The sequence below is a fragment of the Equus caballus genome, chromosome 8 (assembly GCF_041296265.1).
Source record: "Equus caballus isolate H_3958 breed thoroughbred chromosome 8, TB-T2T, whole genome shotgun sequence".
Classification (NCBI taxonomy): domain Eukaryota; kingdom Metazoa; phylum Chordata; class Mammalia; order Perissodactyla; family Equidae; genus Equus; species Equus caballus.
Window position 1 is genome coordinate 14044784 of NC_091691.1, and position 13934 is coordinate 14058717.

The 13934-nt window shown below is 49.4% G+C and overlaps 1 protein-coding gene across 9 annotated transcripts in view; it reads left to right on the forward strand.

Annotated features, from left to right (window-relative positions):
- Nucleotides 1-13934, forward strand: part of SSH1 (slingshot protein phosphatase 1) — a 61541-nt gene that overhangs the window by 18644 nt on the left and 28963 nt on the right. For 4 of the 9 annotated variants that reach the window (XM_070275330.1, XM_070275329.1, XM_070275328.1 and 1 more), the window contains 3 exons: nucleotides 8320-8423; nucleotides 12391-12455; nucleotides 12904-13025. In XM_070275330.1, coding sequence (XP_070131431.1) covers nucleotides 8320-8423; nucleotides 12391-12455; nucleotides 12904-13025 — 291 coding nt within the window. Of the gene's footprint in view, nucleotides 1-4799; nucleotides 5172-6979; nucleotides 7012-8319; nucleotides 8424-12390; nucleotides 12475-12903; nucleotides 13026-13934 lie in introns of those variants that run through there. The other 5 variants (XM_070275334.1, XM_070275332.1, XM_070275335.1 and 2 more) reach the window with 5 other exon arrangements.

Sequence of the window (13934 nt, forward strand, 5' to 3'; positions counted from 1 at the left end):
TAGGCACGTGTGGCTCGTGGCTACTGTATTGGACCGTGCAGGTGGAGAACACGTCCATTCTTAGGACAGCACTGCCTGCAGGGCCATCCCGAGTACCCGGCGCAGAGCCAGGCACACAGTGGGGCCCGGTGGGTGTTGCGTGGCCCACTGGGGTGAGGAGGCCAGAACTGGAGTGGTGGCTGAGGCCCTGGGAAGGAAGGGGCCCCTGGAAAGGCTGGGACTTGGCAACCAATGAGAATGGGATGGGGCTTCATACCAAAGCAAGGGCTGAGAACCTGGGACAGTTGAGATAATCCGTTCTTGGAATTTTTGAGTTGTTTCAAAAACATTTCCTTCATGTGCCTGTTATTTCTGGCTGGCTAGGTTGTCTTTGCTGCCATTGCGTTTCCCGCACAATGCAGCCTTTGTGCCTCCTGCCCTCACTAAGGGGCTCAGATGCTGATGGACCAGACGTGCAGGGGAAGACAGCACTAGCTGTCCACGCACGGGGCCGGCGGGCTCTTGGGGGACTGTCAAGGAGCTATCCTAAGGTCGTCGAGCCAACTCAGGGCACATTATTCATTGTCTTATTTTGGGGGCAAAAATCCTGCTTTTTTGAGCATGCTGGTGTATTAAGCTGCTTGCTCCAACCCGTTGGTATGAGGCAGAGCTGTGTCACTGGCTTCAGAGAATGTCTCTTACTGTCTGAAATACTTGTGGACATTCCTTCTCTCTGGGAGAAGCCTACGCCTCCCAGCCAAACAATGCATGCCCCGCAGCAGGGACGTTTGTCCCGAGCCCTGCCAGCATTTCTGGCCCGTGACCCCGTTCCCCGAGCAGAATGCCCTGTAGAGCCGGAATTTCCCTGTGCTCAGCATAAAGTGTTCCGGGGAGCAGTTTGGGAGCTCTCGCTGACAGGTGTGTCAGGTGAGTGACCTGTTTTCTTGTACTCTGAAGAATGGTGTTTGGAGCAAGGCCCTGCCGGGCGGCACCGGAAAACACAGAATAGAAAACGAGGCCTCAGTACAGCTCGGGGTCTTTGTGACTTTGGAACACGAATTCAAAACGTGGGAGGAACCGTGGGAGAGCAGTGGAAAGAGTTTTCTGTGCCCGCCTGCAGTCTTCGATCGCCTCTGCATCTTCACGGGCTTCCCTTCACCAGCAGTGGGTCCTGAGTCCATCGGAACCAGCCCCAGCGGTGTTTTGTGGTGGGTCCGTGTCCATCCAGCTTTCCCTGTGGCTGCCTTGCTGCAGGTCAGACCATCCTGCCCTCTGACCTAGGGATTCCTCGGGAAGAGCGCCCAACTCGGGGCCTCTCTGTCCCATTCTGCCCCTCTTACCGTATGACCACAGACAAGCCATTTATCTCCTCTGTCCTGGTTCTTTCCTCAGAAGAATGAAATGGTAAGAATGAAGTGACAGATGTAGGGCGAGCCCTCTGTACACTGTGAAGCACCGTTCAGACAGAAGCCGTCAGTTCCTTGTTTAAAACAACACCCCCCCAGTGCCTGCAGGTTACCAAGCACTCGGGTGCAGAGAACTTGTCAGGTTGACCACTTGATGGCTCCACCACAAGCCCAGGGTTTGAGTCTTAGCTTTGCATTTCTGAAACTTGAATAGATTAGTACACTCAGGAATGGTCAAGTTTGAGAAACCAACTTATGCTAACCAGACTTATAAGGAACTGACTTATAAGCCAGAATAGACATTTATCAATTCACAGCGGGGCCTTCGCAACAGAAACCAAGTCCTCCTCTGTCCACTGTGGGGTACGTTGAACATAATCTTCTGACTCTTCTGTGCCCTGCTCCTCTCTTCTTTGTGTACCGATCCTTCAAGGCCTTGCCTGGCACTGTTTCTTCTAGGGAGATCTCCCTGGATCCCCAGACTGGGCTGGGCATGCCTCCTGTGTGTGTGTGTGTGTGTGTGTGTGTGTGTGTGTGTGTGTGTGTGTGTGCGCGCATGCGTGCATGCATCTGCAGTACCCTACACACCCCTCCCCTGTGGAACCTGCTGCATTCCACTGCAGTTACTGTCCTGTGTCCTTCTGACCCACTAGGCCGTAGTGTTGCTTCTGGGCAGGAACTGTGTCTGTTTCATTTCTGAATTCCCAACCAGCCACAGCGGAGGCTCAGTAAATACCTGTTCTTCTAAATGGAATTAATGACACGTCCTCTTGAGAGTGTTCATGGCACCCACCTTTTCTGTGGTGACAGCTTTAAATTCATTCCACTTGTTTCTAGAATTACTGTCAAGTCCACTGGATGAACCTCAGTCCGCTCGGTCATCGCTGTGCAGAGCCGAGTGAAATTGGGGGTTGAAGCTGTCCGTGCAAAAGTAGTTTGGTTCTTTTCAACCAGGCCAGTCAATTCGGGACCCTTTTCAGAGCCTGTATCTTAGGCTCCTATTCTCCAGTCTTTTGCAAGATGTAGCATCAGAAGCCCTAGAATCCTATCATTTAAGTCACTTCCTGTTCCCTCATCTATAAAATGAGCGTAATCGAGCCCACTCCGTCTACCCTGAAGAGCGTCGTGAAGACTGAGAGAGTTGACGTGAGCCCGAGCGCTTTGTCAGCAGCAGAGCTTGTCAGAGGTCTGATCCGTAGTCGTGGTCATTTCGTATCGTGGTAATGCGGGGATGCCTTTCGAGGGCAAGGACGCTTGTGACCGTGGAAGTGTTTGATAGAAGATGAGCTCGTACATTTATCAGCTAACCTGTTTTGCCGCTCCCAAGGAGGGTGTTATTTTTTGACCTAGTGCGACCTCCCTTCATTGTCCCTGCTCATCCCTCTCCTTCTGAGAGGCCCATGCGTTTTTGTTGGTGTTATCTTTCACCAGCAGAAAACATTCATTGGGAACCTACCGTGTGTCAGATGTTTTTAGGAAGCTGGTTTTCTCTGTGTCTTCTGTTACGGTTAAGTTCAGGGGCTCTTAACCCTGGTTGTGCGTCAGGAGCACTTCTGGAACTTTAAAAAAAGCCGATGCCTGGACTTATTGCAGACTTTTCAAATTAGAATCGGCCAAGGTTCGAAGTTTCATAGGTTCTTCAGATGTATAGCCAGAGTTGGAAATCAGGGACATTAGCATGAATATTGTCTATGGGATGTTTCTATGCCTAAAAGTCCCATCTTTCAGGGAATTATGTTTCTAAGTGACATGGCACACACCCACACCACCCAGACACACACCTGTCCCTTACACAGGGCCGTCGTCTGTGCCCAGTCGATGCCTGGGCGTGCTTGGCTGAGTATGGTGTTCCTCTGTCTGCAAGTATTTGGCTATTTGAGTGAATGACCAGAACACTGTAAGTGAATATCAGAATGTAGATACAGTAGAACACAAATGAGAACCCAGAAATATGGATTCCCAGACCAGTGCGTTTTATTTTCTTGAACTTCGATGTGCACCAGAATCACTCAAGGAGTTTGTTAAAAAACGACACTGCCCTGGGTATCCCTGGAGACTCTGTTTCAGGAGCTTGACTGGCTTCCTTCATTTGTCATATGGAGAGGATGATGCTGCCCCGCATAGCCGTGGGAGCTGGACGCCCCGGCAGAGCGGAGCGCCTGGACGGCCTCGGCCGCACACCGGTGCTCAGGTGAGGCCCGGGCTGTGGGCGAGAGCCCTGCCGTGAGAGCGGCTTCTTGGCCAGCGTGGCTGTGCCGCTCACAGACCTCCTCCTGAGGAGTCCCCATCAGGCCAGAGGGACCCCATGATGCGTCCTGCCCCATAACTGTGGTGCCGGCAGTGAGCAGGGTGATTGCGGTGGTCCCCCAAACCGCCTGCTTGCCCCCGGGGCTGCCGGAAGAACTCTGATGCCAGGTTCTCCTCCCGAGGTCCTGCCGCCCTGCATCACTCCTGCTTCTCGCACACGATGCGTCCTCACGCTGGGAGGAAGGCCTGCAGACCCCTCGCTTCTGACTGCTCCCTGGTGCCCGCTTTTGCGGAACCAAAGCAGCCGCACTGCAGTTAGCGGCACAGGTGGCGGCGGGGTGGCGGCTCCGGCTTCCACTCTGGACATGCGGGGACGACGGGTGTGCCCGGGGGTAAGGGGGCGTGTGACAGAGAGGTTTGGGCCCAGTCCCATCTCGTGTGCTCCTGGGCACGCTGTAGTTTCCTCAACGGCAGAATAAGGAGAGTTGTCGCATGTGTTTCACTTAATCCTTTCGTGGGGATCATCGACCACTGGGAGCTGGGGAAGCTTCCAGACGAGGCCCTCCCAGAAGTCTCTACGCAGAGCTCTGCTTCATGGAGTGTTCCGGGATCCACCAGTTGGATGCCCTCTCATCCCTGTCCAAACCCTCACGGGGCTCCTTTCTCAGGTCCTTAGCCCATCTTGCCCCGCATCATGCTTGTTCGCATCCTTGATGTGTTTCCCCCGCTGAAGGAAGCACTAAAAACACAACTAGCGCCTGGTGGGCTCCTGCCCGGTGGGTTGGGGTCTCTGCCGGGCCCTCCGGGACCTGGCCTGCTCCACCCGCTCCTGCGCTGGACCCCGCGGGGGGTTCTCAGAGCTCCTCCTGGGTGTGCGCACGCTCTTCCCTCTACCTGGACCCCCCCCACCCCCCCGAGCTGCCTCCTCAAGGAGCGATTAGCGCAACGGAAGAATTTTCAGAATGTAAAGTGCTTTGAAAATGTGAATAACTGTGGCAGCTGCCCACGATCACTGTTGGGTGAATGGATGGTGATTTGAAGGAAATAGAAATCCTTCAATGTGTCGATTTTAACAAGAATGGGGTCCCCCTCGCTTGGGATTCATTGCTTGGTGGCCGGCTGTTTCCCTCACAGTTTCTGATACACGCCCTATTGCTTGTTCCTAAGGCCAACAAGAAAACCGTAGGAGTAAAGTGATTAGAGGGACTGTCGCTGTTTTCCTGCCTCTGAATGGCCCTCTTTCATCAGGATATGCAGGGACAAGGGCCTTTTTAAACCCAAATATCAGGGGAAGACAAGCGTCCCACAAGAGCCACTTGCTCGCTGGGTGGGACTCTCATCCGACAGTGAGGACCGCTCTCTGAAGGACTCCGCCTCGTCCTCGTCTGCCCGCTTTCTGCGGAGGGAGTGGACGGCAGCCGCTCGGGGCAGCAAAGATGTGAAAATGGCAGTCGCCAACCTTATTTATTTTACCGACTTCTGCGTCTCCCTTCGGCCATCTCACTACTTCTGCTCTTCAGAGGTTTCCAGCCCAAATTAGTACGTATTGCCACCACTGGTCTCTATTTTCCTGCCCTGTGTTGGTTTCTGGATGACACTGGCTGTTTGTGCTCTGAGGGCTGGGGGTTTTGAGGGGCATCGGTTGGGGTTTTCGTCTGTCTTCAGTGCCTTGTAGAAACTTTAATCCTCTGTTGTAACCAGCGTCTGAGAACACATTTGTACTGTGGAGATAAAAGCCCTGAGGATGCCGGTAGAGAGGGCAGGGGCTGGACCTGTTTTTAATCCCCTGTCGAGATTTTTCTTAAAGCAACAGAGGAAAACAGTTCGGTTTTGCTTGTCTGGGTCCGACCTTCTGGAACTCTCTTTGCTCTTTTGAGGACTCCAGCATGTTTCGGTAGAATGCTGGTTTTCCTGTAGCTGTGATGGGTGGTTTGTGGGTTGGTTTCCTTGCCCTGAGAACCCGGTCAAGTACATGTGCCATCGCCAAAATGGGTTTCTTAAAGGACATCCCCAATAGGGCGCCTTGAAACTGATGAGTTAGGGTTCTGTTCCTTTTGGTGTTAGAAACCTGGCAAAGAGAACCATATGAAGGCCCGGCCGTGGGCCAGAGGGTTCTCATCAGCCACGCAGAGGGTGAGGGAGGCTCTGGGCCTGGGGTGAGCTCAGACCAGAAGACAGGAAATGGGGTCATAAAGAATATCTGCGTCTTGTTTTCACAAATCCTGTGGCCGCCCATGCTCTGCGGCCTCTCCGCCCTGAGCATCATCTTGTGTGGTTGTCCTTGTGCTGTATTCGCTCGCTGGCTCCCCAGAGGCAAGGTGATCTCACAGGCTTGGGATAACCTCTTCTCCGGGCTTCTTCAGGTCTCGCTCTGGACAAATGCCTGTGGCCTTGAGGAGGACAGGGCCGCCATGCACACAGCCCCTGCCTTCCTGCACATGGGGGGCTCCGATTCTCCATCCATCCCTGGAGCCCTGAGGAACGACTGGCCTTGTAAGCCATCACGGGATAAAGCCAGCCTGTTTTGCATTGTTCGCTTTTTTCCCCAGAGGAAATGTAAGGGAAACCAAGGGGAATTTTTGCCCCTGATTTCCAAGGCAAAGGTCACCGTTAATGGCTGGCTGTTTCCAGAGAGCTCGGGTTTCTGGTCAGTATGGATTTTTTTTTTCTTTTTTTTAAACTCATGAACAAAAGAGGCTGATGTTGACTTACAAAGATTTTCCCCAGCTGCTTTGATGACCTGATTGTTGTTTTAAGATCCATGGCTCTTGGAGTCCTTTGGGCAGCTCTTTCAAATTTTGATGAGAATAAGTGGTAAGCGATCTGTGTCTAAAACAGAATCCTTTTGAAAACAAACGTCCTTGTAAGATTTTAAGGAAGGAGAAGGTGACAAGTTCTGGGTGTCGGGTGATTCTGCAACCTGCTGAAACAGGACAACCTGGATTTTAAATTGGCCAGACAGGTGCTAAAGAGCTTTTTGCCTCCCGTGGGTGAGAACGAGACTGGAAAGAAAGGATGCTCCTCATTTCTTCCATGAGTTATAATCCTGGGCTCCCCAGTACTTGAAACTTGCAGCACGAATATACTGCTGATGGAGTGGAAAGGACGACTTGGCGGTGCCTTGCGACAACAGACGAAGTTCTGTACAGATAGAACGTATTGGTATTGTGAGAGATATAAAACCAGTTGGCAGTCGTTCAAAGGCCCAAATAAGAGAGGCAGAACTAAGCCTCATTATTGGATGTTTGACCAGTCACTATTTTTAGCATGAGAATTCAACCAGAAAAACCAACAGGTTTTATTTGTAGACTGAGTGTTATAGAAGATAACCTTTTTCCTGCTTCCAGGAGCTGCTGACTTCAATGCTGGGGTTCGTACGGTGAGTTTTCTTAGCTCCTAGAGTTATGTTTTAGACTTAGCTGAGTTTTTTATTCCAGGATTAGAATGTTTAACTACTAACAGGAGACGTCTGGGGCAAAGGTGATCTTGCTTTTTTATATTACAGAAAATTTCCTTGTATTTCTATCAGGAATTGATTTGCTTTCTATTTAAAAAAAAGAATATTAATGCTTTTTCTTAGAGACTTTTCGCTTCAAATCATTTATATGTTAATTGGTTGCTCAAGAGAGAATTAATGATTTTTATAGTTCCGTCTAATTTGGACTGTGATCTTCTTTCACAAAATTGATAAAAATCAAATGTTTTTGCATTAAAGTGTAGTACATGTTTTATATTACTTTGAACTTTAAAAAGTAATCATTTAAGAAAGTTAATATTTGCTCGAAACAGAAAATGTGGAAGGTCCTAAGAAGTGGAAAGAAGATAATTGTGGGTGGTCCGCCTCCCACCCCCAACACTGCTAGTAGTTTCAGTGTATTTTATGGGTATTTTCAGAGTTGATGGTATTTTGGAATAATTGGTGGTATTTGATACCTAATACAGTCTATCAATGTATACAGTCTTAATTTCTGCATAAGCTAAAGATTTTATTGATAGCCAAATCATGAAAGTGAAAATTTCTTTAATTGTAATTTTTTAAGTTAAATGGTGAATGTAAATGTTATTGCTAGTTAAAATAACTAAAACCAAAGAGTCATTCTGCTGAGAAATTCATTGGGGCAACTTGAGGTTTACTGCAGGAAGAGTGGACACAGCCACCTTGACTAAGTTAAATGGGTCACAGCCACCCACTTTCCTTAAGATGCAGACAAAGAGTGAGGGCGTCATTTCCTCCTCCTCGTATTCCATCAAAGAAGGCACCCAGAGGCAGTGAGGTTGGTAAACGTCAGGGAGTCAGAAACAAAGATCACCAGCGAGAGTAGGAAAAATTCACAGGGTGAGTCACCCTCTCCTGGTCAGAGAGCTGGTCCCTATTTTTAGAAGATGCAGAATTACAGTGAGATCCTTTACAGTATCCTGCAGGAAGGGCTCTTGGCCCCGGGAGAGCCCACAGAGAACCTTGGGTGGTTTAGCAGAGGCGTCATTTCGTCATGCAAACTCGTCTGCAGCAGGGTTTTAGCAAAGATTTGGGAAGAGTACTGTGTGAAATTATTTTAAGGCTCTTTTATGCCATTTGCGTTTTACAATGCCATTTGTCCACTCTTAAAGCTTTTGCTCTGCAGCGTGTCTGTCCCCACGTTCCCCTCTGCATTCCAGCCTGACTGTGCCCTGGTTTTATTCTTCCCAGCTTAAGTGAGAGCTTTTTCATGGTGAAAGGAGCAGCCCTCTTCTTACAACAGGGAAGCAGCCCTCAGGGCCAGCGGAGTCTTCAGCATCCCCACAAGCATGCAGGTGAGTGAAGTTCTGACATTGGGACCTATATTCTGTGCAACAGAGGAAACTTCCGTTACTGGTGGTAAGCAGTTTGCTGGTCGTAAAGGCCGGAGAAATAGTGGAACACAGGTTTGTAAGGATGGGTGCAGGTAGACGCTCTCTCCTCGAGTGGGCAGGCCGTGCACATTTTCCAGGTGGCCCTGGCAGCTGGCAACGCTTTGGACCACTCGTGTCTACATAAGAAATAGGATGGTCAGCCACATTCTGTGTGGATATAAAGATTTCCTACTCACCATTTGTGAATTACCTGCAGGTTTTAAGTTCCAGTGTGACTTTTTAACAAATGCCCCAGAACCTATCATAACCAGATGGTCCCCTTGAAAATAACCACCTTGGGGTGCTCCAAATCTTCTCTGGGGACTCTGTCATTTGTCTGAGCCTGTGGGAAACTCTCATTTGGAGAATTTTTTCGTGGCTTTTGGCACGCCCTGGGGTGGCAAGTCTTTATTCTTTGACGGTGGGTTTACCTTTGGGAAGTAGACAGAAGTGATAAAGTGGGGATCAGACTGAATATTAATTTAGGTCCAAAAGCAGACAAATAAGAAATGCCTGTGAAGTAAGAAGATTAGTTTTCTTAGGTGACTTGACTCTGAAACTGAAGGCAATTTGAAAAGAGGAATTCAGAACACATTTGTGTATAAATGAATCTTCGCCATGGGTGGACAGTCTCTCCGGGTACTTCTGAGTGGGCAGCGCATGTCTGAGGAGGAGCTGGAGAGGCCTCTCAGGCTCAGGACAGCACCAGGGAAAGCAGCCAGCAGTTGGGGCCCGTTTCCTTGTCACTTGTGATCGTTTTGTTTGCTTACCCTCAAGTCATCCAGCCTCATTTTGGATCTGAGTGCCTCGGTTAAAAGTTCATATCTTACAATTTATAGTAAACAGCAGGACTCGATTGGTGTTCTCACATATTGGTATTTATAATGAAGATTTGGGTCTGTTTTAAGCTGGGAAAATAATTGTCCTGCACAAAGAGGCAGTGTGATTTGGGGAAAGAATGTTTGCTTGGGAGCCAGAGACTGGCTTCTGATCCCAGCTCTGCAACTTCCTGTGCTGCAGGGTCAAACCTCAGAGCCTCAGTTTCCTCATCTTTCCAGTGGGCATCAAATGCTGGCACCTCAGAGGGTATGGAATTTAAAATTCATGCAGGTGACGTACTTAGCTCTTGTGCTCAGGGTAGGGTAGCTGTGATTGTTACTATAGAGACTCTAGTAGATAAAACTATAAACAGAATCTTCGTTCTTGAATTTGCTGATGGTTCTGCCCTGTTAGGAGTTTAACCATTGTTCATGTCTTATTTTTTTTTTAAAGATTGGCACCTGAGCTAACAACTGTTGCCAATCTTCTTTTTTTTCTGCTTTTTCTCCCCAAATCCCCCCAGTACCTAGTTGCATATTTTTGTTGTGGGTCCTTCCAGTTGTGGCATGTGGGACGCCACCTCAACATGGCCTGATGAGCGGTGCCACGTCTGTGCCCAGGATCCGAACCGGTGAAACCCTGGGCCACCAAAACAGAGCACGTGAACTTAACCACTCGGCCATAGGGCCGGCCCCCAATCATTTTTCATGTCTTAACCATAACACGTACAACAAAGTGAGTGCTCAAGCTTTGTTCACTAAGGATAAAATGCCTCCTTCCTCTAATTCAAACAGTAGTTTCACACTGTATGTGAGTTTGGGGGAGTAAGTGCAAAACCATTTTGTAAAAACCCTTAATCAAGCTGGTTCGTGCATCTCTGGAGAATAGGAGGAAGCCACTGGCTGTTTGGCTCTTTCTGCCCCTGGGGTCTGGAATGACCGGTGAACTCAGAAAGGCAGAGGGACCACTGACTGTCCCCAGACGCTCAGCAAATGACCCCAGGGCAGGCACAGACTAGACTGTATGTCAGTTCTTTTTTTTCTAGAGTTACTGTCAAGTACCCTGGACGAGCCACAGTCCCATCAGTGATCATCACACAGAGCTGAGTAAAATTGAGAGTTAATTCTGTCCATGTAGAAGTAATTCAGCTCATTTCCGCCGGTCCCTTCCATCTGAGGCTCTTTCTAGGGCCTGTCCCGGAGGCTGATAGTCTGGTGTTTTTGCAAGTGCGTGGTGAGCGCTTCAGCATCTAGAGACTGTGTGTGGCTGCCAGGCTGGGCTTGGGATTTCTGTCTGTCAGCAATTCCACATCTCCACAAGCAGTCCCGCTGAAAAGCATCTATCTGTGTGGAAAATATCCTCGTTTAGCCACTCATCAGACAAGGGGCTTGATTTTGCTTTCTTCTTTGTGCTTCTGTGACTCAGTGTGGGTGGCGGTGGTTGTGTGCCATCGTGGCATAGGTGACACGACAGGGGCGGCTGCCTTTAGGCTGAGGAAGGAAATGGGGAGCTCCATGTCCTTCTTTAATGTGAACCACTACCCCCAAAGTGTTCCTTCTAGAGAGCGGTGCCGGGTAGTGTGTTTCACACCGTGGAATCCTATAGCGGAGAGAACAGACAAAGGGGATCGCCTGCCAACCACCCGGTTCCTCCCTGAGTTAGGAAGTGCAATTGGCACGTCAGATGTCACTCCGCCCTAAAAATTAAAAGGTGCTTCTGCAAAAGGAACAAATCCAGTGTATTGATCCTTCTGAGGTTCTAACTGTGTTCCATAGCGTAATTTTTTTTAAAAAGATAATTCAGTTTCTTTGGGGTGTTACACAAATTGAAGTCAATACAGGTTTTCAATGAGTTATTCCTTGCACTTTCACTTTCTTCTAGATCAGTATCTTTACAGATGAACCTTTTCTTCAGGAAAAAACCCCATGCAAACATATTTAAAGTAAAAGCTCGGAAAAAAGCAGCATTCGAGTCACGCTTGCTGTTTACTAATTATGTAGCTCAGAGAGGTGGCCCCTCTGCCTGGAATGCACAGCCCTTCTTCACTTTGGTTGATCCCATGGCCAAGGAGACTTACCACCTCTGACAAACTGTCCTCCCCTCACTCCAGCCCAGGGCACCCTCTGGACCCCGGGGACTGCTCAGAGAAGGTCAACAGCTGACTCTGGATTACTGCGTCTTTTAAATAACGAAAGGAAAAAGAAGAATACATAATTTTTAGCAAGAAAAGCAAAAATGACAGGTTGCTGTCTACTCAGATTATTTCTCTGGGCACCCACCCTGCGCCTGCCATCTGTAGAAGCACTTAAACATGTCCCATCCTGCTTATAGAAGTGATGTCTACCTCTGATGGAAAATGCAGGAGAATTTAAAGGAAAAATGACCCCCAGTCCTTTTGTTTTCAGACTAACTTTCAGCAAAACCCGACTCCAGCCGTGCCTGTAGCTTCTGCTGCCCCGCCCTGCAAAGCAACGTTCGTTTGAATTTCATGACATTTCTCCTCTGGGCCTGTCTGTATTTTCCCGGTTTTGTGTTAAAAAACCCGTCTTGCAAGTATTTTTGAAAATAAAAGCAACTTTTAAAAACATGGCAATAAGCTGTGTCTCAGCCCTCATCATCACACAACATCCGTGGGTGGAGGAAGAGAACTTGAGACTTGGTGGTTGTGATGTTTCTCCTGTCATGTAGGTAGAGGGATGTTAACTTCTTTTTTCTTTAAAGATTGGCACCTCAGCCTAAGATCTGTTGCCACTCTTTTCTTTTTCTCCTTCTCCCCAAAGCCCCCCAGTACATAGTTGTATATTCTAGTTGGAGATCCTTCTAATTCTGCTGTGTGGGACGCCACCTCAGCGTGGCTTGAGGAGCGGTGCTAGGTCCATGCCCACGATCCGAACCGGCAAAACCCTGGGCCACCGAAGCGGAGTGCATGAACTTAACCACTTGGCCACGCGGCCTGCCCCGAATTTTAACTTCTAGGTCTTCTTCCAGGCCCTCAACGTGAGCCTCTCATAGGTTTCTGCCTGGAGAGCAGGTGAGTGGCCTTTTAAAACGTCGTTCATTGGTCCAACAGGTGACTTGCCCCAACATCTTCAAGTAATGATCAACCTTCTGCGTTGTGAAGATAGAATCAAGCTGGTAAGAAGAGACGAGAGTGGCAAGTTCTGATTTTTAATTGTGGACTTTGGTGGGGAATTATCCGTGAGCAATGGCAGGGGGAGAGGGAGGTAGGTAGGTAATGTGATATCAGATTCTCCCAAATTGTTCACAAAAGCCAAAGGCAGCTTTGTCCCTCAGTCCCCAGAAGGTCCAGGGAGAGGGTGCGTCAGGTCTCTGTCAGTCTGTGCCAAGTTGGAATCTTCATTCTCTGGATTTTATTTGCTCACCCCTTTAACACACTTTGGGGGTCTCCTTTGAGCGAAGTGCTGTCCCATAACAGTGAGATGTGGCTCCTGGTCTGGAGAACCTCATCTTAATCCCTGAACTCACGGGGGAAGGTAGATAACAAAAGCGCTTGATGTTGGTTTGGTGAAAGAAGGGCCGTCCCTTCAAAGGCAGGCCAGTGACAGCCTCTTTGCTCGTCTAGGCCGTGCGCCTGGAGAGCGCCTGGGCGGAGCGGGTCCGGTACATGGTGGTGGTGGACAGCAGCGGGCGCCAGGACACGGAGGAGAGCATCCTGCTGGGCGTCGACTTTTCCAGTAAGGAAAGGTGAGTCTGCTGAGACAGTGGGTTCCTTCTGCCATGGGGGCAAGAGTCCCTGCTGAAGAAAGTTTTCCGTGGTCCCATCTCCATGACAGTGGATGCGTGATGCTGGTGGCAGGACGATCAGGCACTGGGGACAGTAAGCATGCCATTGCAGCTCTCGTGTGCCGGGTGCTTGCTAGATCTGGTCTCTGTTGTCAGAGAATTCAGGGTCCACTGAGAGGATAGGAGAGTCACACTGTGCCCAGAAATTTACCACGTGGTCCCATCGATGGTGATCTAGAAGAGGGCACCTTAGCCAAGAGGGCTTCCTGAAGGCGGTGATGTCTGTGATGAACACCCAAGGACGAGCTGGAGCCCACCAAGTGAGGCAGGCAGGATGCCCTCCCGGCAGACGGGCCCATGTAGAAGTATGTGATTGATCGGCCTTGTAGCAAGCACCTTATCCAGTATGGATTTCCCATGGTCCTGGGTCAGACTTGAGAAGAGATTTGGAATTTCCCAATAACTGGGGGCCAGGTTGGTTGTACTATAAGCCCTATTGTGTGTGTGAAATGAAGGTGAACAGAACTCCTCGCTCTAGGGTAAGTTAATGCGCGTGAGATCATTGCATAACCTGGATTTGTTCAAACTGGATTAAAGTAGACTCCTTTTATCCATCATTCGTTAATCTGCTCGTTCATTAAGCAACTGATTTGCATTCTCCTGCGAATGAGGCAGCATGCTAGGCCCAGATTAGCACAGCAGTAACAGCACACAAAGTTCTCGACCTCAGAGAGCCCGAAAGCCCAGCCAGGAAGAGGGCCATGACCAGAGACGGGGTGATGGGCTCTGTGACGGGGAGATGTGCAGGGGGCTTTGCAAACACAGAGGGGTGGACATAGAGAAGGCGTGCCAAAGGCCTCCCGGAGCATG